Source organism: Homalodisca vitripennis, chromosome 2, assembly GCF_021130785.1.
Source record: "Homalodisca vitripennis isolate AUS2020 chromosome 2, UT_GWSS_2.1, whole genome shotgun sequence".
NCBI classification, from domain to species: domain Eukaryota; kingdom Metazoa; phylum Arthropoda; class Insecta; order Hemiptera; family Cicadellidae; genus Homalodisca; species Homalodisca vitripennis.
Genome location: NC_060208.1, coordinates 58,702,997 through 58,728,248, shown reverse-complemented (window position 1 = coordinate 58,728,248; position 25,252 = coordinate 58,702,997). Strand labels below are relative to the sequence as shown.

The 25,252-nt window shown below is 30.1% G+C and overlaps 1 protein-coding gene across 1 annotated transcript in view; it reads right to left on the bottom strand.

The window, feature by feature from the left end:
* LOC124354021 (fat-like cadherin-related tumor suppressor homolog) overlaps window positions 1-25,252 on the bottom strand; it is a 120,878-nt gene that overhangs the window by 75,754 nt on the left and 19,872 nt on the right. Inside the window, exons 8-18 of the mRNA XM_046804148.1 lie at window positions 24,606-24,749; window positions 16,617-16,821; window positions 15,380-15,513; window positions 14,536-14,771; window positions 13,445-13,689; window positions 12,099-12,285; window positions 11,789-12,017; window positions 10,920-11,169; window positions 9,717-9,937; window positions 8,870-9,051; window positions 5,089-5,356 (exon numbers count right to left, since the gene is read on the bottom strand). Coding sequence (XP_046660104.1) covers window positions 5,089-5,356; window positions 8,870-9,051; window positions 9,717-9,937; window positions 10,920-11,169; window positions 11,789-12,017; window positions 12,099-12,285; window positions 13,445-13,689; window positions 14,536-14,771; window positions 15,380-15,513; window positions 16,617-16,821; window positions 24,606-24,749 — 2,301 coding nt within the window. The remainder of the gene's footprint in view (window positions 1-5,088; window positions 5,357-8,869; window positions 9,052-9,716; window positions 9,938-10,919; window positions 11,170-11,788; window positions 12,018-12,098; window positions 12,286-13,444; window positions 13,690-14,535; window positions 14,772-15,379; window positions 15,514-16,616; window positions 16,822-24,605; window positions 24,750-25,252) is intronic.

Genomic DNA, 25,252 nt, shown 5'->3' with positions numbered 1-25,252 from the left:
AATCTGTGTTATATAAAAATAATAAGCGATGTGAATACTATACAAATATTAATTTTGTATGGTAAATAAAATTTTATTTAAATAATAATAATAGTACACAAGCAATTCAAGATATACTTACCTAACCTTTTACCTATTTTACCTAGCAATAATAAACCAAGTATCAAAATACATGTTTTAATACGTTATTGGGGTAAAACTAAATTAATTGTCTTCAACTTTTGTCATTAAGTTTTAAAATATGTTAAACACAGCTTTTAACGCTCTTCCGTATTCCCTTAAATTAATTATATTCTTAAATATACATAAACAAAATTAAACACTATTTATCTGAGTTAAATCTTTATGTTAGTTATAGGATAAGAAAAAGCTTGAAAATTTAGCCTGTATGAATCCTATCTGGTTGTAAAATGAAACTTTTTAGTTATTTAATTTCAGATAAGCTTTTAATCCCTCTTCACGAGGTTAAAGTTAATTCTCTAATAACCATTTTATTATTTCTGTACCTTTCCCGTCAGTAGAGTCCCCAGATTTATTAAGCCCTACAATTACAAGATATTTTAATAAAATGTTTATTTATACATTCTTGAAGCTCTTCTCTTATTGGAAATTATCTATTAATTCAAACAAACTCTCCAATAATGTAGTTTTTATTTTTGTGAGGCCTTTCATACTCAATGAGTACATCTTCAGACTCACACAACTGAATAAAAGTAATAATAACAATAGGAACATAAACAATTTTGTACTAAATAAAAACATATGTCATTAAAAATACAAAGAGGTAATATTCTATGACAGCACAGTATGTTATATGTATATATAAAAATAAAGTTTATATTTAGTTAAATCAAATAAAGTAACGGTGAATTTTGAAAAGGTCCAGGTTCGTTGTTTACCAGATTATTTTGGTTCTTTTTTATAAAAATTGTTTCATATGCATCAAGGAATTTTTTATTTTGTACTTCTTTTTATAATTTTGCGTTTGAAAAAGAGTGTCCAGTTTGAAGTGCGTGTTTTGCCATGGCTGATCTTTCTTCCTGTTGGTATTTTAAACATGCCCTATGTTCCTTAACTCTTTGTTTTAACTTTCTTTTCGTTTGGCCAATGTATTTTAAATCACAATTGTCACAATTAATTGTGACAATTGTGATTTAAAATACATTGGCCAAACGAAAAGAAAGTTAAAACAAAGAGTTAAGGAACATAGGGCATGTTTAAAATACCAACAGGAAGAAAGATCAGCCATGGCAAAACACGCACTTCAAACTGGACACTCTTTTTCAAACGCAAAATTATTAAAAGAAGTACAAAATAAAAAATTCCTTGATGCATATGAAACAATTTTTATAAAAAAGAACCAAAATAATCTGGTAAACAACGAACCTGGACCTTTTCAAAATTCACCGTTACTTTATTTGATTTAACTAAATATAAACTTTATTTTTATATATACATATAACATACTGTGCTGTCATAGAATATTACCTCTTTGTATTTTTAATGACATATGTTTTTATTTAGTACAAAATTGTTTATGTTCCTATTGTTATTATTACTTTTATTCAGTTGTGTGAGTCTGAAGATGTACTCATTGAGTATGAAAGGCCTCACAAAAATAAAAACTACATTATTGGAGAGTTTGTTTGAATTAATAGATGTTTATTTATATTTACATAAAACCCAAACTGACACGTTATTCTTTAATTAATTAATAACAGATACATTTTTATTTTTGAGACACTATGTGATTAAATTTTGAATGGGTGTTTCCAAGTTTTATTATTAGGACAAAATTGACTTTTCAATGTACACGATATGTCCGGACTGCAAAACCAAGCGAGAAATTCTTTACGAGTGCTATTTGTTATAAATAATACCATTCAGTAGGATTATAAGGAGGTATTTAGATTTTATTTAAACTGTACACGTAGATACACACAAAATTAAAATTAATTTAAAAATTTAAAATTCATTAAATTAATTAGTATTTACTATCATTTATTCAACAATCTCGATAATTTTGTTTCTAAAATGGTTCGTAGTCTGTACATGAAAAATGTTAAGACATTATTTAAAACATACATCCAATCAAGTATTAAATAGACAATAACTAAAATTATAAACAAATTTTATCCACCAAATATTTTGTACGGAGTACAATTATATAAACAATAAAAATTATTTTTTACGTTCGATTCTTCAATTTTAATTCTTAAAAATAGTAAAAAACAATTACGTGACAGAAACAATTTCCATTTTGAAATATTTATTGTTAACCTGGCTTCGAATCAATCTCTCCACGGAAACAGTCGGACAGGAATCATATAGCTAGTAACTATTTTCTCATAAATTGACATAAACACATAAATGTTTGTGGACGCTAGATTTAACAGGAGCCAAAAGCAGAGCACTATTGCAGACATATCCACACACCACTGCACAGTACGACGAGGGTTATGGTCCATGAAAAGGTATTATTTCTGCCTCACAATCTTCATAAATATGCAATGTATACTTTCTTGTAAAGATTGAGCTACTAAAGTAATTACGTTTAGTACAAAGATCATATGAAACTGCAAATAAATTAAGTGCATAAAAACTATAGTTATTTATTAAAGTTATTGAACTCATTTTGCAAATTTATTGAAGTGAGTATATTGGTCGCATAATCTCAAATAACCTAAGTAGCATACAAATCAAAAGGTTGTGTTTCTATATGTGAATAACTATAATTGTTAACAGTTTAGATAATCAACTTTAAACTATTTGGATTTAAAATAATTTGTTGTAATTTACATTTTTAATCTGCAGTCAAAATTGGTCATATAAGTTCAAATTAAGTAGGTAGCATACAATTCACATGTGTGAATAACTATTGTTAATAGTATAGGAATTGGTTTTAAATTAAATTCTGTTGGCCAGTTCCGATACTATACTGTAATTTTAAATAACTAATTTTATAACAGGTATATTTTTTTTAATTTACAACTTAATTTATCGTAATGGAATTGAATGTACAATAATTTTTTCCCTTCAGGAGTATACACAAACAAATTTTATGGTTTTCCGAAAGAGCTAAAGTATAATAAGTGGCCTCTATTACAATCGAATTATTGATATTTCTCAATAGTCTATCTAAACTACTAAAATGACTAAAAAAATAGTTATTCACACATAGAAACACAACCTTTTGATTTGCATGCTACTTAGGTTATTTGAGGTTATGCGACCAATATACTCACTTCAATAAATTTGCAAAATGAGTTCAATAACTTCAATAAATTACTATAGTTTTTATGTACTTCACACATCTTCAATCTCTATTAATGTAATATTACAATTATCACTCACACAATAATTACACGATGTTACAAAACAAGACACAAATTTGATAGCAGCAAAAACTATCGGGAAAACTTGGAATTAAAATAGAAAAACATTTGAAACTGCGATCATAGCGCATTCTGCTTGATCCAATGTAAAACGTTCCAAGATGGTCCACCCGTTTAGGAGTTCAGCTCCATACACACATATATTTAAAGATAACAAAATTCGGTAGTTTAGATAGGCTAATCAAAAATATCAACGATTGTGATGGTGGCCGCTTATTATACTTCAGCCTTTTAATAACTATAGTCTAATTCGGATCATAATTTTAGTAGTTTATATAGGCTATTCAGAAATATCAATAATTCGTTTGTAATGGAGGCCACTTATTATATTTCAGCCCTATCGGAAAACCATCTAATTTGTTTGTGTATACTCCTGAAGGATTAACAAAAAATATTGTACATTCAATGGCGTTTTCATTTAAAACATCCTCTACATTTCACTTCACTTATGCTATACTCACACAGTATTGGTTGGTCGAAGTGTGATTAAATGTACATGTAATGAATTTACATATTGTAATAACTTTTTAATGGACATTTTTTATCAAAACAGCCCAAATTGTTACAGATTAATCAAAGTTTAAAATTTTCGAATTTAAGACGTGTGTACAGGACAACGTCTGTCGGGTCTGCTAGTATATATATATATATATATATATATATATATATATATATATATATATATATATATATATATATATATATATAATTTCAATAAACATTGAATCACAAAAAGTACTTGCTCCGCCGGGAGTCGAACCCGGATCTCTCACTTGCCGGGTGAATGTGTTACTATTACAACACAGAGCGCTTACTTTTTCCGATTAAATTATTTTGTATTTGGCCGTATCTGTCACATAGGCGTTTAAATAAGCAAACTGACATATGATCGGAAGACCAAATACCTGTCAAACGACTTTTATTTACATTCAATTGTATAAATAGCAATAGCCTTATTTAATTTCAATAAACATTGAATCACAAAACGTTAATAATATAAGTATATATAAGTTATATTATATATATATATATATATACATATATGTATATAATATAATGTTTATATTATATATATATATATATATATATATATAATATATATATATATATATATATATATATATATATATATATATAGGCCTATACAACAGGCGGAAATTTGTCCCTCAAACCTTCTTTACCACTCAACCTCATATCAATAACAATAATGAAATACAGGTAAAGTAAAATTGCTACATAGTATACCTTATAATAAATAGTGAAGGAAATTCTCAATATATATGATATAATTGTTAAACCAATAGTATATTTCTTAATTATAGACAAAAAATAGAGGTTTGAATAAAAATTTGTGTAATGATGATTTAAATAAGAAAATAATCTAGTTTTTGGTTATGGATAATAAATAATTAGCTATTTTGTATTAAGCTATAAATATGTTGTTACATCATTCCTGAATAATTCTTCACCCATTGGACTTATTTTTGTTTTATTTTTATTTCTTACAATGTATACAGTATTTTTAAATCCTGATTTAAATTGACTTTTGACCAAGATATTCGTCATTCAGGTTTTTGTATATAAGAGTAATTAAATTCCCACGTTAAGTGGCCAAAATTTGTGAAGATCTATGATAGTCGCCGTATAATAACTGTATTGTGTTAGGGGCTAAATGGTGCTTCAAAATGATCACCTGAACTATAAGTAAGTAGTGGTCCAACTGTTCACGATCAAATACCACGTTGCCAGTAGAAATGATGCCAGAGGTTCTGCCAATGGAGAAATTCGGCGAAGGGTTCAGGAGGGAGAAATGGATATCCTCGTTTATGCGTGATCCCAAAACGCTGACCACTGTTACAACCGAGGTTTTAGTTGAATTTTCCAAGACGGCAGCGTGGTAAATATCCTTTTGGAAACGAATGACACTCGGTTCTCTTTTGCGAAGTAGGATTTCCACCAATCTGTATAACATAAGAAATTGTAAAGACTGAAAAGAAACATTTAATCTAAATGGTATGACAACCACCTAATATAGTCATGCAATAAAGATATTGTGTTTATATTTTTAAGAGTAAACTATATTTAAAATAACTGCAAATAAAATAACCAAATGGCGAAGAACACCTAGAGGCAAGTTACCATAACAGTGTAAAAGACTACTTCAAAATATCCTGCATACTGAAGTGAAAAACTTTCAAAACAATTTCAATTTATTAGAGATTTAAGCGAATCCACCAACAACAACTTATATGTGTAGTGAAAAAGAGGTTTACTAAGATGCATTTAAAAGACGTAATGTAATCAGTAAAAAGGGAAGAACATATTTTGCAGATGAGTGAAATCAGAAATTATATTGTTGAACATAAAGTAAATATATACACATAAACATTTAGTAATGCATTCTTCCGTTAACAATTAAAATCAAATTTTAATATATTATAATACTTTTAAAGTATTCAACAATAGCACTAAAATGCAAAAGAGCAAAAACTACTTTGCACTGTTTATAAAAGATAAATCAAAACATATCACATCGATAAACTAAATTGAAATAGCTACAGGTTTATAATATGCATTCATCCAAATAAAACATAATAAAGATAGAAAATTTGATGTTTAGCTTTTGCAAAAATATATAAAACCAACATTTATTGATAGAAAATAAAGAAAGTTTGATCCATACAAAAAAATAAATATCCTTGTGTCGTGACACAAAACATTTCACAAATTAGGGATATACCAAGACATATTTCCAAAATTTTATTCGATGTGGAATATTCAGTTGTTAATTATGAAATGGTATCTTTCGTTTTTTAACTATCAAAACCATCTTACTATAAGAAACCCAAAGGTAGTAATTGTTTGTCTTTAAGTGTACAGAAAACTCTATAGATTACATGTGTAAAATGGAATATACAACCCTTTTCTCGATCTTGCTCTTATCGAGCACCATTAATGGTTATGATTGAGCACAATTAGAAATATCAGGCTGTAGCAACGCATAGAAAAACCAACGATGCAAGGTTGAAGAAAGTTGCAAAATGAAGGCTTTTACGAATTTACTCGTAGGTATCAGTGAATATGAAGTCATGTTCGAAGAGATAGTACTGATTTAGGTATTGCCATCAAAATGAGTAAACACGAATAAGTGTTATACATGTTGAAATATATATATTTATTGATATTGTTATTGTTACAGTACCTAACATATGGCTTTGTGGTAAGTTTTCTTTTGATATTCTCCTTACGAAAGCAGCTAAATATTAGATGTTATTGTTGGAAAACTGTAATCCATTATCTTTCGTTTTATGGAAAAGATTTTATAAAGTAAGCGTTGAAAAAAACTACAGGTGAAATAAATATACATTGAAAACTTATATTTTGTAGTAATTTCTGACAAATAACTGAGTTAGTTAAAATAAATTTTCTTGAATATCTAAAATGTCACCTAATTCTCGTCTTATGGCCCACTCGTATACTTTAAAAGATTTTAAAACAATCTTTTTTAGGATAATAAAGAAAACATAGTATTGCTATATAGTCATTCAATAGTAATCCATTAAATTACAATATTATTACCTTCAATGAACATTATGAATGGCTATGATTTAGATAACTGTGATTATAATTTAATTGATATTTTAAATGCGTTATAGGCTAATCATATCAATGAACAACTTATTCACATAATCTAAGTAATAATGTACCAGTGTTTTGCAAAGATATCATAGTTTATATGGATAGTTATGACTAAAGTTTTATTTACTATCTTTGTTGTAGGCTATTAAGTTATTGAAGGCGATATGTCAGAAACTTAATTTATACAGTCTTTTAAACCGTGTTTAATAATAACACTTAAAACAAAACAGAAAAACGCCGCAATTTAGTTTCCATTATTAATACAGATGAGTTTGTTGCACAAAATATGAAAATTATAGGTTTAATTTTAAGTTAGCAGACAACTGTGAAACCTTGTGATTGACGTTCTTTTACCGTATTGCCTTTACTTCGCAGTAACACATATCTCATAGGGAGGTTCTAAAAATCGAGCTATAATTACTGCCTTTGAAGGATTATTTAAGTTATTATATGTTAATTAGTCCAGTCCCCAGCATCAATGATTATAATTTCTGATTTTGAACTAATTACATTGTAATTGCTCCGGATTATTACAAATGTGCAAGCCATTAATAATGGCAACGTTTCAACCAATAACTGATAGGAATTAATTACAATTATAATTTCTAGGGTGCGGGTCACCAAGGAGATTTATCACTAGGGTTTTATATATAGACTTAGTTAATCTAATACACTACATAAATTTCAATCTTTGATAGGTCCATGAAAAAATTTATTGTAAATATCCCGTCCAATAAATGTTTTACAAGTCATCCTACGAAAAACCTATAAAAGAATGTAATATTTGACCAAAGTAGTTTTGATATGGTTTGTGTCTAGCCTTAAAAATGCAATATTCTCGTAATTGCCGGATAGAATCAGTTAACAAGTACATAAATTGACGTAAAAATATTTGTGTTTGTTTATTGGCTATAAGAATGTACTAAAATACTGCGAATTCAAAATCTACTTTGATGCAATACGATTTCGGCTATAACCCTTACTTTAATGCTTACTGTTATGTTTGCTATAACAATAAACATCTAAAATAACTTATAAATCTTAAAATTACAAATCTTTTTATCTAAATAATAATTATGTAATGTTTCGTAATAGGTATATGCATAAACATTATTCAGTATATTTGTTTGTTTTAGCAGTTACGTGTAGTTTGCCATGTTTTCTAGATGCCAAGAGTGTGTTTACATGACTCCCAGATGATGAACTGTTATTTTTCATCGTTTCATTTTATAAAAAAATTGGTCTGGGCCAAATCACGTATAAAATACAGGGCTTTGTTGATTTGTACGCTTATTGTAAGTATATAGCTCATTTCTTTCTTGTAACGTTTTGAAGCGGCTTGCCTTTTACCCCTTCCCTCTCCTGGCCACACGGTGCCCATGAAACAGCCAACATTCTTGTTAGTATCTCAGTATAGCCTGTGTTGGTGTGACCTATATAAAAATATTTAATGATAAATCTGTAGGCTCTATTTATTTTTATTTTAAAATTAACCTTTGGTTGAATCTGTTCAATGCCAACATCTTTAGAAAGTAAACAATACATAATATTTTAACTTAAAAAAATTATTTACTAACTTAATACTAATATCGTGATTTGAGTAATTGTCGTAACATACAGATTATAATATACCGTTTGGGAAACTACGCATTCACGCTATTGGTATAAATCTTTTAACGAATTTCGTTAAGCTACGACAACCTACGTAACTTATCGGTACAAAAATATTTTAAGTATAAGATCATGTATTGTAATTTCTCAAGTGTCTCATTTCAATAAATCATACATAAACTATTTAATACAATTTTGCATTTTAAAGAAAAACATATACTCACGCACTATCTTGGTGTTTTCCATCGTCCACTAAAACTTTTATCCGACGTGGGCGTAGCTTTAGCGGATCCTCCACGAAGATCTCACCCGTATCTTTGTTCACTCTAAGTCCCAGATCTTCTGTTCCAGAGATAGAGTAATAGAGTTTTGTGACTGTCGCAGAGTCTGGGTCTGTCGCAGAGACCTGTAAAATGTAGTAAATAAAAAAAAAAAACCGTATTTTCCAAAATTATGTTAAAATAACTAACAGCAGTGTGTGTTCTACCCATTTAGATAATTTGTATTACTCTTACTAACTCCTACTTAGATACTCGTTACGTGTTATCTAAGAATTAATATATTCATATAAATTTTCAAATTATGAAAACAATTTCATGAAATAGACGTTGCGTAAATATGATGGTGGTAACAAAAAAGTATATATTTTTCAAACTTAACTTTTAACGAGTAAAGGACTTTATTTCATACTATGAATATATTTTGAAATATGTTAATGATTTTTTTAATGTGTTCGATAACTTTCGGCTTTTGGACTAAAAGTAATTGCCTTTAACACACTGGTAATAAAGGTAAGGCTTGTTAACATAGATTTTAATACATTTTGGTAAATACTAAATATGATGAACTTTGTTTCCTAAATAATTAAGAATTTAACCTATTTCATAATTTAAATAATACATAGAAACACGTTTTTGCGTCATTTTTAAATCAGCACCTCCAACATTAATATTATAAAATATATTACCATGTAAGTATCGCTTAGTATTAATTAATTATTATATAAACCTATTATCAAAAGAATTAATAATAGTTAAGTAATGGAAATTTGATTAAAAATCACTAACTCACCTGAACGACTAAAACGCCCTTGTATGTAGGCAACACCACAGTTGCGTTGTAGATATTGTGGCTAAACACTGGAGGGCAGTCATTGACATCTTTAATGCGTACTTGGAGACTTGCGAGGGTCTCACTGCGGAGTGAGGGTTGACCCAAGTCAACTGCTGATACCAACACATTTATCTCCGCTATCTGTTCGTAGTCTAATCCTGCAGCAGTGCGAACTGCACCTGGAAAAATGGAGAGTCAAGCTTGTTTAATTGAACAGGCACTGCTTGTTATATTTATTTCATATTCTGTTTTTTTGTGTCTAGTGAAATGAATTCAACTATCTAAATTGCATACCAATGAAAATATTCTTTCTATGAAAACAGTCTTATTGTAGCATTAACTTTCAAAATATTCTCTTTTCCATTGATATTTGGTTATACATATAGATCAAACTAAATGACATTTGCATTTTTTAAATGTAGCTGAAACTATTTAAACAACTTGAAGATTTTTAAACATATATTTGAATTACTATGGGTAAATCTAACGGTTATAATGAGACTAAACGAAATCATTCGCTAAAATATATTTCTAAGATAAAAATGTTTTTAGTAATCGCTGTTTCGTAACGATTTTAATCATTAATAAATACTTGAATAATTTAAAATTATTTCAGTTCAGAAAGAAAGAAAACTGTTATAAGCTCCGTCTGTCGTTCAATTTAGTTTTTGAAATAGATTGAAATAACATAATATTTTGTTAATATCACAAATAATATCACTTGTTTTTCAGTGGTTATTGAGCTATTGCTACTGATTAAATTGTATATAATATTCAAATCCTCGTAACTATAGACATATATCTTTTACTATTTAAGGTTGATCGATAGTGTTATTCTAGTTACTTTAAATCTTATTGATAATCATATAAATACATTTTTGGATGAAACATAGTTTTAACGAACATTTTTGAACTTTTATATTCGCACATTTCATAATTCAACGAAAACTTAAAACTTATTCCTCATAGTAAAACATTAATCCTTAAAGTCTGAGAAGTTAATTATTAATAGAATATATATTATACTAACAAACCTACGTGAATATGTAGTTGTTTATTAACTTTTACATTATAAACGAACACAAAAATATTTAACGACAACAGTCTGATTTTCAAAAAGGGAATTGGTTTATTTGTTAGTATTATATATAATTAACCAACCTGTTATAGGATCGATGGTCAGTAAATCCATGTGACTCGATTCTTTAATTTCAAACATCACAAGACCATTGATTCCAGAATCTAAATCCTCTGCTAAAATCCTCAATGGACCTTCTTTTGTCATTACAAATGATCCAGGAATGGCTGACTCATCTATATATCCTGAATAAATATCTTTTTTGAACACTGGGGGATTATTATTGTAGTCCAAGACGTATATTATTATATTGCAGAAAGATTTTATGCCTGCCTGAAAATAAGTAAACTGCAGTTTTACAGTTATATTCTTGTACATAAAAAGTTAATCAGCATGCTAATTAATTATTACATTTATTCACAAATCTGTAACTATTGTACATCAAAGGTATAACATGGAAAATACGTCGTCAAATTCATAACTCTTTAGTAAAATTTTAATGTATTAAAATACTATATAATCTGTACTATTCCAAACATTCTTTTTATGTTTCGTTTTAGAGTAATCAAGATCTTTTAACTAATGCAATATAATGTATAATGTAGGCCTACAGCAATTTTACAGTTATATTCAAATAAATACAGTTCATTTCAATGTTGTACTCAAAATTCTTTGGCTTTGTTCAAATAAATAACCATGCGAAATTTCAGCAAATTAGTTGTAAATGTGTTATTGCATATAACATGTTACATGTAAATTTCAGACACTGTAAAGCAAGTGTCTAAAATTCTTTACGTTACTGAAAGAAACTTTGAATTGGCACATTACTAGAAAGTATTAGTTTAATCATTTTTTTAAATTGTCTTATATTTAATAATAAAATATTCTAATAATTAATTGCTTCTCATACAAGCAGTAATTTTAATTATAAAAAAGGCGCAAGAAACATTACCATGTTTGTGACGGCGATGCTCAAGTTGTATTTGGGGATTGACTCATATTCTAATTTACGTTGCAGTAAAATGTCACCACAATAAGGATTGATTTTAAATTGACCTTGAAGATCTCCCTTTATTATATCGTACAGCAGTAATGGCGATGATTTTGTTGGAACTTTTCCAATTACTTTCCCAACTTCTGATTTCTCCGATATTTCAAACCAACCAAGATGATTTGAAAATCTAAAAACATAATGTATTATTAAAATATAGCTGTGCATTATCAGACGTTTAATTATTTTACTTAATAAAATCCCATATTACCTTGGTGGACTCTTGTCGGACTGCAAAATTTTAATCCGAAGGATCATATCGGAACTGAGTTTAGGATAGCCTCGGTCTTGACCCCTTATTACAATGGTAAACTCATACAATTCCAACCATTCCAAACGTTTCGCTAGCTGCAAAACTCCAGTTTCTGGGTGAATCTTTAGTGTAGAATTCTTGTTTCCTGAAGTAAAACAATCAGAGCCTTTAAAATTCATCAATAACAATAGTAATGGTTTTGGGAAACAAGAGAACAATAAACAACTCGTAAAATATAATAATTTATGGTTGATCAGTATAGTGCCCAAAAAGAAATATCCTGTTTAATACGTTAAGCGTCTTTGATGCGCATATTTATTTATTTATTTTGGTGTTATAGTCTTTTGTGCTAGTGTAACACTAGTAGGTATTAGCTTTGAATGAGATAAACTATTAAAACGGCAGGGTGTGACCCGAAGTGCATTACCATAGGTCACGCCAAGGGAAAAAATTATTTATTTACAGAGTCAATTCTTTGTAATAGTCCTAGTACTAACCACATTGCGTAGTGTAGATTTTTTTATTAAAATGCAATCAGTCATTAATGTACATCTATGCTTAACAAATAATGATTAACAGTTTATTTTATGAAGGAAAGCATAAGATGTTTATAAGGAAAAGTTATTCTTCCGTAAGCATTTGTTAATTTCTCATACAGATTTTAACACTTCATTAGAACTAAAAAGCTCAATTGCTCTCAATAAATTTTACTAAGTGGTGAATAATTTAAGAATTTAAGTTTTTGTAATTCAAGAAATGTAAGGGTTAATAGGAAGGTTGAGATATTATGTTTATTTTACGCAATTTAAAAAGTATCGATATGCAATATCAATACGTTTCTTAAGCCTTTTACTTTTAGTTTTTAGTTTTACTTTTAGTTATATACTATTATGAAGTATTTCACTAGTACGGCCTATATGATATATCGTATCTCAGCTACAATAAGGTAAGTAGGTTTTAACAATAAGATAATTTATATAAGTACGCATGAAACTCTCATGTGCTCCATTATCAACATTGTCCTCTAACTATTTAGGTAATAATATTTAATTAGCATTATAATATACTTTTTATAAGATTCCGGTAAATTAATATGTTCTATTATAGGTTCTTATTGTACTTATATTAAACTTGTCAAGTGACTTGTCAAATCATACGTCGCAGGAATATACATTCAGACTAACTAGCTAACGTGCTAACAATATTTACATTACTACTGATTTACGCTGGACGTTTCCTACTTACAAACCATCCATTTTAGAAACATTCCTGGACAGTTTATATAATAGATAAAAAGTACAAACCTGAAATGATCGAGTAAACGACAACACCATTCTCCCCTGCATCTCTGTCAAAGGCTGTGAGTGTTGTCAATACACTTCCTGGAGGAGCATCTTCAACAACTGTCAAAAAGAGAGTATCCTTGGGCCAGAAAGGCTTATTGTCATTTGTGTCTTCAACTTGAATAATAATTCTCGTGTATCCAAATCTCGGGAATTCTCCACCATCGGAAACAACCACTGTTAAACGGTGAGATCTGGAGACTTCCCTTGGAACACACATAAATAGTAATAAAATAAATTGTGTTTAAAATTATATTATTTTAAGTAACTTAATTTAAATTTCTACATCTATTTTCTGCTTAACATTTGTTACTTACACCCGGATAAAAATAAATTTCCTTATCTTAAAAAATGAGCTTGTACAACAGCTACTATCTAGTCCTAATTTAAAATCATTCTGTTTTATGTGTCGGAATAAATTATATATGAAATAATTTATTAGTCATGGTTAAGATGACTTCTTGGGCAGTTAAAAATACAATTTTCTTCTAGTATAATACAAACTCTTCTATGTTTAATGGTCCATTATGAGTTTAGATTTACAGATTTAGTGAAGGACGCTTAGGCTAAAAATAATTCCTTGTATTAATCGTTCGGATATTGAGTGTGTTTTTGTGAGAGGTGGAAAATGAACTTCTGCCTAAGATACGCAGTTGGCACACAATTTAAATTGTGCAAAACAAAATATTATATCAGTTATATCCAAATTATAGGAGGGTGTATAATGATCAATTTAGGACTAAAGTAGTTTGAACTGTAATGAAAAATAATTAAAAGTCAATAGAATTAAATCTATAATATTTTAGTTGAGTAATTATTCTGTCTATTGAAATATGACACACTTTGCTTACATTTTAATCTGATTTTGTTCAGTAAGTAATTAATTTTTCCTTTTTGTCTTTTAGTGTTTAAAAATATATTAAAAACAATATAGCAAAATTTACTAATTTGCAATGAATTTAAGAAATGGTTTCTCAAACCTTATCTATCCGTTGAGAATTCAATAAGCTATTTACAAAATTTAATTGTTTTTAAATTAAAATAGAGAGTACCTATCAAGAGGACCCTTGAGCACAAATTCTCCCCTAGTGGAGTCCACGGTAAACATATCTGAGCCAGGGTCACTGTTGTAGATATGAAACGAGAGATTGGATTTCAGATCCAGATCTGAAGCCTCCAATGTGGCCAGTACAGTTCCGGTTGGAGTTAGCTCGCTCACATTCAGATTATACTGTGATCGACTGAATTTAGGTGGGAATTCGTTTATATCATTTATCTTCACTATAACCTGAAAAAAGAAAATTGTTGATATTTTAAGCATTCAGGTAAGTAATTATTTAAAACAGGCTTCTAATAGGTTATTAATTTTCGATAACTTTCATGCATTATTAATAAAAACAAATGAAATTCATAATGCATTATTAACATATAATTATATGAAACCATGACACAGAAATTATAATAGAGTAATGTTTTAGAATAACGAAGTAAAGGTTTTCTATATTTGAAAAAAAAAACTAATCTGCCTACAGATTGTTATAATCTTATTGATCAATAGTAAACTGGAATATGTCCCAGGATTTCAAATATCATCACTTAATACACATTAGTACCAACGCATATTTAGCAACATAAGGTTATTTTCAAACTCCTTACCATTATGAAAAGTTACTTTGTTCTTTTAAATTTTACTTATACACAAAATAAACCTAAAGGCATGTAGCTGTGTTTAGACATGTTAAATCTTTCTTTTTACTAAAATACACAACTATGTAACATTTTGAATTAGTTATTAAATTAAATCATATACTGTTTCATTTATTTTGAAAAATTTAAATTTTAAGATACTATAACTATTACCATTACACTACTGTATTCGTATACTGCAGACTTCACCTTTATGTTCCAGAAAGCAGACACGTTGGTAGCCATGATAGTCAGGCCCAGGGTGGCGCCGTTCTCACAATCCAATCTCCTGGCTACTAATAAAGCTTCCCCACGTATCGCCAAATACCGCGTTCCATTTCCCCCTGTAACGTACATTACAACAGGATCTGTAAAGCCGACCGTAAATGGAAAGGGGTTTAGAGTTACCCACTGTTGTGAAATCGAAATGGAAAAGTAGATGGAACAGGTAACGTTACACCTTATCTCTAAATAGCTTTGCCATAAAGGGCGTTTTACAAAAAACGACTCGGTACACTATTGTAGTATTGATGGTTTAAACATTTCAATCTAACAGCTTGTTGTGATATTAGGAACATTTTGGTAGCAATAAGCAGACATATGAATAAAAATGTTGTGTGTCTAGAGATTTAGATGACATTTGTGAGTTATGTTTGTTTACAAACTATTGAAATTATAATGTTCGTACTTTTAATAGTTACCTATAACAACAAAATCCATTGGATAAAAACATTTATATCTGCTAAATATCTCTCTTTAAAAAAGAACTCATTAAGTGGAGCTCCAGGTTAATTTAGAAAAAAGAGTGTTAACAAGACCGGATGTACCAAAGCTTTTGTGGAAATCAAAGAAAAATCACAACTCATATCACTGATTTGGTAAAAAATATTATTAGTATTATTGATGTGGGGTTAACAAAATTCAAAACATATAAATAATAAAATATTGGTTATTTCTGTACAAATTATAAGATAGAAATCTTATAACATGTTTCTTAACATGTAATACATAATCAGTATTATTACAAAATAAATAAAAACTTCCTACGACATATATAATACACGATTTTTGAAACTTTCCTTGTAACATTGAAAGAGATTGGTTCATAATTTTATGTTTGTGCGTTTTTAAACCATTCGACCATTATCAGCTGATAAAGAACAAAATAAATACATACAGACTTTTAGTCAGAGTGGCTGTGCTAGAGCGAATAATTCTTCTGTAACCAGTATCATCCCTGTTATAACAATAAACTATACCTATAGCTTTTCGTATGTGAAATAGCTTTCAGAGAAATTCAATAAATTAAGAAAAAGTATTTAGTGTTGGGAAATTGGAACAAAACCTACCACAAATCATGTAAAATGCCTTTTTCAATGCATTAAATATTTAACTTTATATGTATTTTTGAAGTTTTGTCAGATATTATACATTCAAAATACAGTACCTGTAATCACATACGTCATTAAATCCTTGTCAGGGTATGAGACATTAAACTTCGTCACGATCTCTCCTGGTGAAATATTCTCCTTCACACTAACGACCAGTTCTTCCGTGGAGAGTTTTTTCAGCGTGTGTGATTTGTGGGGACAGTATACAGTAACTTTGGCTGTTGAACTACGGCTCGGATCTCCTCCATCACTAGCTTTCACCTGTTATAAAACAGGACCTGTTGTTACGTGTGACTAGACTGTGTGAATAATATTTGCTTAGTAATACATTTTATTTTACAAATTCTTTACAACTAAATTTGTATACTATATAGGTGTTGAAAATGTGTAGGCAAAAGTGATTGTTTTATTCGAAAATAAAATTTTCTATTGTAAATTGAAAACCGTTTGTTGTATACTTTTATACAGTTTTGCTTACAAGTTATTTAATAAAGTGTATCGATACATCGTTTGATTAAAAAACATAACTTATACTAATCTAATAATAATATTAAATATAAATAAAATACTTATATCTTTGTACTTGTTATTTAAAATGAGCAAGCATCAAAGCTGGTCTACGGAAAATAATAGTTTGAGTAGTAAAGTAAAGGTTTACTGCATTTTTCAAAATGTAACTTCTCAGCAGCTGCAGACGTCTTAACACGTACATCAGCGCCAAGGCATTACCGCGGCTGAGTGGGAAAATCGCGGCACGGACAGCGCGAGCCGTTTTTGGTTAGATTGTGGTTATCGGCAAAGAATAAAAAAATGTTTTCTTTGCATTAACTTACATTAAAATTAAGATGTTATAATATACTGTTAGAACGTTCGCTATTTTCTGACAACCAACCGTTTCTGTTGTTTAACTCTGAACTGAATTCTACAAGAAATTGTCTTATTTGACTTTTTTATTGCGATCTTTAGCAATTGAACCCTCTAAAAGAGACAAATTATAAAAAAAGCGTAATACGACAGAACATACATGGCGCTAACAAATAGTGGATAGCCAATAGTTAATATTTGGATGTAAACATGGGGTAACCGTGACAATCCTAATAGTATTATAAATGTGAATGTGCGTTTATTTATTTTTTTTCACGCCCCTAAGATAAATGTGGTCCTATTTTTATTTCAAAATCCATCTGGGTTACGCCTCAGTAATCTTTAAAGTACCGAAAATCCTATCTAACGTTTGTGAAATATAAATTAAAAGATCATGTCTAATGTATTAAACTGTTTTAGATTCTAGTGATTAGGTAAGTACAATCTACCTTACCAAATGCTATCTGACATAAGATGGTCAGAATCTGACACCGAAGATTCCCTTTGAAACAGATGCCTATGCTATATGAAAGTTCGCTGGACTGTGATTCTCAACAAATGTACCAACCCAAACAATGTAAAAAATATTTCAAACTATTAGCAATATTTTTCAGTTTATGGAGAAACAAACCCATAGTGACATTGTTAATGAACTTTTAAGTTAATTTGTTTTATATTATATTGAGTATTATATATATATATATATATATATATATATATATTAAAATGAATTGAATTGGTTTACATTTCAAAATAGCTTACATTTCAATGGGCCCGCTAAGTACAAAACATGTCAGCGGGGTCCGAGTTAAACTATCTTAACTAAACCATACAATGTATTTATTAAATTACGTATCAAAATAGGCACTTATTATTTTGTTAAAGTTTACAAGCAAAGATAACAGCATACATGTTTGTTTTATGTTATCTTTACATTTCAAATTATAAACACTGATAAAAACCGGTCTCTTAACTCTTAAAATTAAGTTCATGTCCCTAACTAACAAATTTGCACTGGTCATATTGTGTGATTGGATTGTATGATTTCGATTCAGAAGCAGTCGATGTCCTTACCCAATTCCAATCGGTATGAGACAAGAATAAATACCGCCTCCCATCAGGCGTTCCTTGTTCCGCCACTACCAGTGATTATTTTTGCAATTGCAATGTACGTGCAAATCTAGCATGAATTTTCCTCTATTTATTAAAGTTTATTTTAGTAGATTATTAATAAATAAATAAATTTGTTCATTTATTTCACCCATGTGTAACATTTACAGCATTAAAAATACCTCAACGTGTCTGTTTGCTTATTTAGTCTGTGATATGTGTTTGTGTTATCCCTGTGTAACCTAATTGTGTTTTGGTATTGTGTTATTGTGTATGCGCTATTGTGCATGTGTTTTGACGTATTTATATGTTGATATCCAAATTGTAAGTTATCTCATATTGCGTATTGTCGTCATATGTAACGAATCTCCGTTCCCTAACATCTCTTAATGCGGCATAATACGGGGCCACCACCACAAACTGCAGCCCCTCCCCTCTTTTAATATATATAAAATAAATAAATAAATATATATATTTATTTATTTATTTATGTCCTTTCGTTGCGAGGGAATAAAAAAAATCTAGTACGGAACAAAGCAAACTGAAAACAAACTAATTACAATTGACAAATATTGACTTTTGACGTGTCTTGATCGTGGTAACAATAAAAACTCAAAATTGGCGTCGTCAATATAGTTTACTAGAACCAGTAGTGATCATGCACGTGCAATACCAACTAAATGGCATGGAAAGGAGCGGGTAACTACTAGCACACAATGTAGTCTGTTTTATTTTACCTTAAAAGACTGTGATAAATCCAAAATTATTTGTCTTTTGAAAAAGTTTTAGTTCTTAGAGCTTATATATATATATATATTTGTTTCTTGATCTGGAAAGTGAAAAATCAGCAATGGAACAAAAACTACTAACCTCGAAGTCAATTAAAATGACCGTACATATTCACTTTTTTATATATTTTCATGTTCGTGAGAAGAAAGAAAACTCAACATTGGCATCAGATATATAATTGATAAGTTGTTAACAATCAATAAGTATGGGCACAGATGCAAAACCTACGAAATGCGTAAGAAGAAGCGGGTAACGGATAGTAGTACGATATTTGTAAACCTCCATAACGCATTTGCAAAGTAACGCTTTAGTCATTGTAGTACTGAAAACAGCCACTAGAGAACAGTGTTAAAACCGTTTCACGGAAGTAGCAGTGATGGTACGACGCGTCTGAACGTGTAAACACGAGAGTAGCGATGGTCGTGCTCTGCGTGCCGTAAAGCTCAGCAGTTAAGGCGTTTAGATAAATTAATATTAACCAGTGAGATGTCCCGTCCTATCCACATTCGTAGCAGGCTCTCTGTATATCTGCTGTACAAAACGTTTTGTTTCTGTCTGTTACCTTTTTTTATGCTTCTAAATGCTATGTTACACTTATTACGTGTATTGCATATGTTTATACTCACTTTTGCGAAAAGAAAATATAAAATGTTGAATTAATTTTAGTATAACTCATTATTTAATTTTATAATTACATGCGTCATTTAAATTATACATCATAGTGTATTATAGTATAACATACAATAAATAAAGTTAATTTCTTTGCCAATAAAACATTGCTTATTAAAGATTATAAATTAAGTAACAAATATTTGAAAATACATAACAAATGCACAGACAACTGCAGAACTTTTTTTGTTATTTTCTTCTGTTGCACGATTATGACACCGGTGCATGGTTTTCACAATATTTTCCTTGCAAGTAGAACTTCAACAAGCTGGACACTTGAACGGCGTAAATCTGGTTTTCCTAACAGGGCATTAAAAACTCATGGGTTGAAAGGTTGGAGTAGAATTTTCCGGCTCCCCATCACTTTCCTTGGTTTAAACTTTGTTTACGGCGATGTATGGATTATGAATGAAAAAAGATTTTTTTCCGGAATTTACCATCATTCAATGATATTTTTTATAATTTTTTTAATTTATTGTCACTACCGTAAATGGGGGAAATATATTTTTCAACCTCTTGAATCGAACTAAGAATAATGCTACCAAACTTATTGGCCATTTAAATAATAATAATTAACTAAATAAAATGGATAGTTAACGATAATGTTTGTTACAAACACACGCAGTGACGTAACGATATCGAACTAAACATTGTGTTGACACTAACACGAGTACACTAATTCAAAACACTAACGGAATTATACAAAAAACCACAAGAGAGCGCAGTTTGAGGAGGAGCCTATTTTGGCCCGTGACCTTGGAGCGGCCAACGAGAACTGAGCGACGTTGCCAAACTTGTTCCCCCGCTGTAACCACAAGCCGCGCGAGTCCAGCGTTCTTAAAATACTTAATCGTAACGCTCTAAAGAAATGTTAGAGCTGTCTTGAATTAATTAACTACGTATTACAAAATGTAATTTTACGGTCATTAAAAAAAAGTGCATCTCTGTAGCTTATTTCCATGTTTAGTTAAATGGATTGAAATAAATAATTGAATTATATTACTCATATACGAAGATCGTAGGATTAATATCTTTAGCCGAAATATAAATTAAAAAGAAAACATAAAAATACCGCAAAAACGTTAATTTCCCGTATTTAACAGTTAGATAATACCATTATCACTGATATATAATAAGGCATTACATGTTTGCATAGTATAATCATGTTATGCTAAATGGATTTTTTAATTTGGCAAGAAAGTTATCAAATACATCTGAAATATATGTTCTTTTCCATAAATATACTCTTATTCAGTATATAACGGTTGGGAATTGTTGCCGCAACGGTTTTTGTTACGCACTTCGGTTCTCATAAATGTATAACCATTTGAAAGCATTTTTCCTACCTGGCTATTAATAGTCTTGAATCTGTGTTATGTAAAATTGTTTTCAACACTTGGGTGATTTAAATATTTAAACTGGCCATAGTTGAAAAATCATACAGCACAAGTATTTTTATAATATGAATGTACTTTTCTTATAAAAATTCTAAAGTAACGGTTTTTTTTTATAACATCCAATGAAAATTTGAACACAGTACATAATAGATGATGTTAGACGAGTGAAAATGTGGAGGAAACGGGTGAAATACCTGTAAACAAAAGCCGCACCCAGCCAGCAGTGGTGGCAATACCAGACGGATGAGTCATACTGTTTCCAAGAAACAGCCCCTCCCTCCTTCCGGTCTCTGACCGTCCAGTCAGTGCCTATTGTCGCTTAATCAGTGGCGGTTGAAAATACTGCATTCTCTTCAATTCCAGTACGTGTATATGATTTTGTGCTGAATTTTTACTGTTGATTAACGTTTTCGTGTTTTTAAGTGTTGTTTATTGGTAACTATTATAAGTGTACCGATTATTTTTTGTGTAGTGTCATTAAATTGTAATATACTAGTTATTGTGATTCCTTATTTGGACAAAATGGAGTGTGATGATGTTTGTTCAATTGCACAACCATCCGGGAGTAAGAGCGGTAGTGGAAAACCCCTACGTAGTGGAGAACGACGTATTATTTTACAACGTTTACAACTTTTTCAAAAAACTGTCGTTGACAAATTTCCGAGAAAACTCTAAACTTTAAGCAAAGTGGTAAACTGTGTGCTGAGGCCTGCGGTGTAAGTGAAAGAAACCGTTAACAAAAATAAGTAAAGAAGCTAAGCTGTATGAAGAAGATGGACCTTCATCTTTAGAAATTAGGTTTTCAACGCCAGGAAAACAAAGAAGTCGAAAATCAAAAATAACAGGCTTTGATGACTTTGAAAAAGATGTTTTTGAGACGAACTGTCCTTTCGTACTACGACAGAGGGGAATTTCCCACATCAAAAAGAATCACGCAGGATCTCAAACAAAAAACTTGATTACAACGGATCGGTAACTTTCAACAAATAGATTATTAAGGCATGTTGGTTTCAGGTATAAGAAAAAAAATGATGGTAGAAAGTTTTTTATTGGAACGAAATGATATTGTAGCGGCTCGTTTAAAATTTTTGAGATCTATGCAAGAGCTTAGATAATCTGGTGATTGTAGGCCCATATATTACCTCGATGAAACATGGGTTAATGAAAACCATACTCGAAAATACATATGGCAGGATACGACTGAGTCTGGTGGACTAAAGGTTCCTCTCGGCAAAGGTAGAAGATTAATAATTTGTCATGTCGGTTCGGCAAAGGATGGGTTTTAGAAAGAATGTAAGTGGGTTTTTCGGTCTAAGACATCATCCAGTTCGGACTATCACGATGAAAATGAACGCTGAATCGTTTAGAAAATGGTTTAAAAAATTGCTATGCATTTTGGAAGAAGGCTCGATCATCGTTATGGACAATGCTCCATACCACTCAGTACTTCGCCGAGAAAATTCCAAATTCATCGTGGAAAAAGGAAGAGATTCAAAATTAGCTGTCTCGAAAAACATACAATACTGTATGAAAGAAACGAAACCAGAACTTATAATGAGGGTTCTCCCATATAAAACCCATCAAAAAAACTTATGAACTCGACGTATTAGCCAATGAAATGGGACATACAGTTGTCAGGCTCCCTCCTTATCACTGCCAGTACAATCCCTTTGAAATGGTATGGGCTCAAGTGAAGGGAGAGGTAGCACGTAATAATAAGACATTTAAAATAACCGACGTTGAGAAACTTGTTCATGATGCTCTGGACAAAGTGACTAAAGAAGCCTGGCAATGAAGAGTTCAGCACGCAGAAGCCTTGCAGCAAGCTGATTTTGAAAAGGAATGTATCCGCACAAGTGTTGTAGAGCAAATAATTATAAACTTAGCAGACAATTCTGACACGAGTAGCAGTGAGGCAGAAAGTGAAAATGAAGAAGACTCCGAGGTTTTGGCTACGATATTGCCGCCTGAGAATAAATAATATACAAGTGCAAAGATAAGAATATTATTAAGTCAATCATGCTTTTTTAACGTATTTCATTTTAAAATAGTAGGCCCTAAAAGTTATTTAGTGGAAAATTTGATTATTTCATAATTTAAAAATATAATTGTTCGATAATTTTAAAATTGATTATATTGTTTATATTATTTTCAATCAAGCAACACGTCATGCAGTGTCCAATATAAGCAACATGTATATTAATTTGTGTGTGTGTTTAGTAATCGTTTTTAAAATCACTGAAAATATTGTTGTATCGTATGGAAATAAGCAAGTACTTTACTCTGACTAACTGACGGGACGATTTGTTTGTTTTCATCGATGGTTAGTTTGTAATAACATTAATAAACTATACAAGTAATTTAAATATAATATAGCAAACTGTCAAACGCATTTTAAATATTTTTTTCAATTATACTGATAAGTTTTTAAATGTTCAGTATCAGTGTTAGTTGTGACAGCGCAGCGGTTTATCAGTCACAATGCGCCAGCCCGTACCGGGCGGCAGCGGCAGTTGTGTGGCAACGTCGCGCAGGGCAGTCCATTCTATTGGTCGCCGCCAACTGCACTATCTGGTGGTTCCTTGTATAGTTACGTGCGTAGATGCCGTCTAACACCTGCACTATAACACTGTAGGTTCCGTGTCGAGATGGCAACTAACAAAGCGTACAGAGTGGGATTTCCCTATTCTCCCATAGTCTCGGCTATGGATGAATTATACTGTGTTCAACGGAAAATAATGTGTCGTCTATTCAGTGAGGCACTTTTAAAGTATCAGAAGGATACATCGTTATATAAAAAATTTCATTAGACCAACTATATTTGTTAGGTGCCATCTAACAAATTGTAATATATATCGTGTCAAAATGTATTAACTATTTACTCGCGGTAGTTTATATACCATATAACCCTTTCATATAACTCCCTTTTCTCCAGTATTTTAAAGTGCTCTTATCAGTAGTATTTGCAAATATATTGAGAATTACTTCAATTTAATATTTCTAGTTTACGTGAAACAATTATGCTATGGATTTACGTAAAAATAAGTATTAAGTTGGTATTTAGCAAGAAATGAAAATTACTACTAATGAAATGAAAATATAAAATACGTTTTTATTTGTCACTTAACCGTGAAAAACTAAAACGAGTAATGTTTTATGTTATAATTATTCTTAAGTCAAAAGTATAAACGTGTCAAAAGTTGACGAAGTACTTACCGAAAGTTCATATTCCCTTCCTGGAGTCAAACGGGTTCGCGGGTATATCAGTCCTGTTTGGGAATGTAGTGCAAAATAAGCTGTATTGTGAATACTGTATAACACACTTCCGTTTCCACCGTCATCTAAATCAGTGGCTAGAACCTAAAACTCAACCAGAAACTCAATTCAGTGTCGTCAATATAGTGGTCGTAATTTATATAAAGTAAAAACCCTTAGTATGAAAATTTGAATATATATTTAAAAAAGAATTTCATTTGGTCCAATCGTCTAAATAACAGCAATAAAATACTACCGAGATATTGTTTTATTTAAGTTTGGAATACGATAAATGTATACTCTTTATCGATTTAATTTGAATCTAATTTTCCACTTAAATTCCTTACCTATTTATAACATATCTATTTTGATGAGAGAAAATATTTGTGAAATGTAATCTCTACTGTGGTCTATCAAACAAGATACATTGCCTTAAATGAATTCTATAGCAATGTATAGCAAATTTTAAGTACAATATTTTTTATTTGTATATTATGTAACTATTAGTAAAATCTTATAAAATAAATCTGTTGCAACTACTATAAAAGAGTTTTTAAGCCTTATGCCATTCATCATATCTACTATGGACAATGTAATTGAAGTTAATC